The sequence below is a fragment of the Penaeus vannamei genome, chromosome 15 (assembly GCF_042767895.1).
Source record: "Penaeus vannamei isolate JL-2024 chromosome 15, ASM4276789v1, whole genome shotgun sequence".
Taxonomy (NCBI): domain Eukaryota; kingdom Metazoa; phylum Arthropoda; class Malacostraca; order Decapoda; family Penaeidae; genus Penaeus; species Penaeus vannamei.
This window is the reverse complement of record NC_091563.1, coordinates 15,278,182-15,280,681: the sequence shown is the minus strand read 5'-3', so window position 1 is coordinate 15,280,681 and position 2,500 is coordinate 15,278,182. Positions and strand designations below refer to the sequence as shown.

At 49.5% G+C, this 2,500-nt stretch overlaps 1 protein-coding gene across 1 annotated transcript in view; it reads right to left on the bottom strand.

The window, feature by feature from the left end:
* LOC138864107 (uncharacterized) overlaps window positions 1-2,500 on the bottom strand; it is an 11,243-nt gene that overhangs the window by 5,400 nt on the left and 3,343 nt on the right. Inside the window, exons 2-3 of the mRNA XM_070130143.1 lie at window positions 1,103-1,258; window positions 798-928 (exon numbers count right to left, since the gene is read on the bottom strand). Coding sequence (XP_069986244.1) covers window positions 798-928; window positions 1,103-1,258 — 287 coding nt within the window. The remainder of the gene's footprint in view (window positions 1-797; window positions 929-1,102; window positions 1,259-2,500) is intronic.

The window sequence follows — 2,500 nt, the reverse complement described above, 5'->3', positions numbered from 1 at the left end:
TCTACTGGAGAGCCATTAAGTGGCTCGTCGTAGTCTACTGGAGAGCCATTAAGTGGTTCGTCGTAGTCTACTGGAAAGCCATAAAGTGGCTCGTCGTAGTCTACTGGAAAGCCATAAAGTGGCTCGTCGTAGTCTACCGGAGAGCCATTAAGTGGCTCGTCGTAGTCTACTGGAAAGCCATTAAGTGGCTCGTCGTAGTCTACTGGAAAGCCATAAAGTGGCTCGTCGTAGTCTACCGGAGAGCCATTAAGTGGCTCGTCGTAGTCTACTGGAGAGCCATTAAGTACCTCGTCGTAGTCTACTGGAAAGCCAATAAGTGGCTCGTCGTAGTCTACTGGAGAGCCATTAAGTGGCTCGTCGTAGTCTACTGGAAAGCCATTAAGTGGCTCGTCGTAGTCTACTGGAGAGCCATTAAGTGGCTCGTCGTAGTCTACTGGAGAGCCATTAAGTGGCTCGTCGTAGTCTACTGGAGAGCCATTAAGTGGCTCGTCGTAGTCTACTGGAGAGCCATTAAGTACCTCGTCGTAGTCTACTGGAGAGCCATTAAGTACCTCGTCGTAGTCTACTGGAGAGCCATTAAGTGGCTCGTCGTAGTCTACTGGAGAGCCATTAAGTGGCTCGTCGTAGTCTACTGGAGAGCCATTAAGTACCTCGTCGTAGTCTACTGGAGAGCCATTAAGTACCTCGTCGTAGTCTACTAGAGAGCCATTAAGTGGCTCGTCGTAGTCTACTGGAGAGCCATTAAGTGGCTCGTCGTAGTCTACTGGAGAGCCATAAAGTGGCTCGTCGTAGTCTACTGGAGAGCCATTAAGTACCTCGTCGTAGTCTACTGGAGAGCCATTAAGTACCTCGTCATAGTCTACCGGAGAGCCATTAAGTGGCTCGTTGTAGTCTACTGGAAAGCCATTAAGTGGCTCGTTGTAGTCTACTGGAAAGCCATTAAATACCTCGTCGTAGTCTACTAGAGAGCCATTAAGTGGCTCGTCGTAGTCTACTGGAGAGCCATTAAGTGGCTCGTCGTAGTCTACTGGAGAGCCATTAAGTACCTCGTTGTAGTCTACTGGAGAGCCATTAAGTGGCTCGTCGTAGTCTACTGGAGAGCCATTAAGTGGTTCGTCGTAGTCTACTGGAGAGCCATTAAGTGGCTCGTCGTAGTCTACTGGAGGGCCATTAAGTATCTCGTCGTAGTGTACTGGAAAGCCATTAAGTACCTCGTCGTAGTCTACTGGAGAGCCATTAAGTACCTCGTCGTAGTCTACTGGAGAGCCATTAAGTACCTCGTCGTAGTCTACTGGAGAGCCATTAAGTACCTCGTCGTAGTCTACTGGAGAGCCATTAAGTACCTCGTTGTAGTCTACTGGAGAGCCATTAAGTGGCTCGTCGTAGTCTACCGGAGAGCCATTAAGTGGCTCGTCGTAGTCTACTGGAGAGCCATTAAGTGGCTCGTCGTAGTCTACTGGAGAGCCATTAAGTACCTCGTCGTAGTCTACTGGAGAGCCATTAAGTGGCTCGTCGTTGTCTACTGGAAAGCCATTAAGTGGCTCGTCGTAGTCTACTGGAGAGCCATTAAGTGGCTCGTTGTAGTCTACTGGAGAGCCATTAAGTACCTCGTCGTAGTCTACTGGAGAGCCATTAAGTGGCTCGTCGTAGTCTACTGGAAAGCCATAAAGTGGCTCGTCGTAGTCTACTGGAGAGCCATTAAGTACCTCGTCGTAGTCTACTGGAGAGCCATTAAGTGGCTCGTCGTAGTCTACTGGAGAGCCATTAAGTGGCTCGTCGTAGTCTACTGGAGAGCCATTAAGTACCTCGTCGTAGTCTACTGGAGAGCCATTAAGTGGCTCGTCGTAGTCTACTGGAGAGCCATTAAGTGGCTCGTCGTAGTCTACTGGAGAGCCATTAAGTACCTCGTCGTAGTCTACTGGAGAGCCATTAAGTGGCTCGTCGTAGTCTACTGGAGAGCCATTAAGTACCTCGTCGTAGTCTACTGGAGAGCCATTAAGTGGCTCGTCGTAGTCTACTGGAGAGCCATTAAGTACCTCGTCGTAGTCTACTGGAGAGCCATTAAGTGGCTCGTCGTAGTCTACTGGAGAGCCATTAAGTACCTCGTCGTAGTCTACTGGAGAGCCATTAAGTGGCTCGTCGTAGTCTACTGGAGAGCCATTAAGTACCTCGTCGTAGTCTACTGGAAAGCCATTAAGTACCTCGTCGTAGTCTACTGGAAAGCCATAAAGTGGCTCGTCGTAGTCTACTGGAGAGCCATTAAGTACCTCGTCGTAGTCTACTGGAGAGCCATTAAGTGGCTCGTCGTAGTCTACTGGAGAGCCATTAAGTACCTCGTCGTAGTCTACTGGAGGGCCATTAAGTGGCTCGTCGTAGTCTACTGGAGAGCCATTAAGTATCTCGTCGTAGTCTACTGGAGAGCCATTAAGTACCTCGTCGTAGTCTACTGGAGAGCCATTAAGTGGCTCGTCGTAGTCCACTAGAGAGCCATTAAGTACCT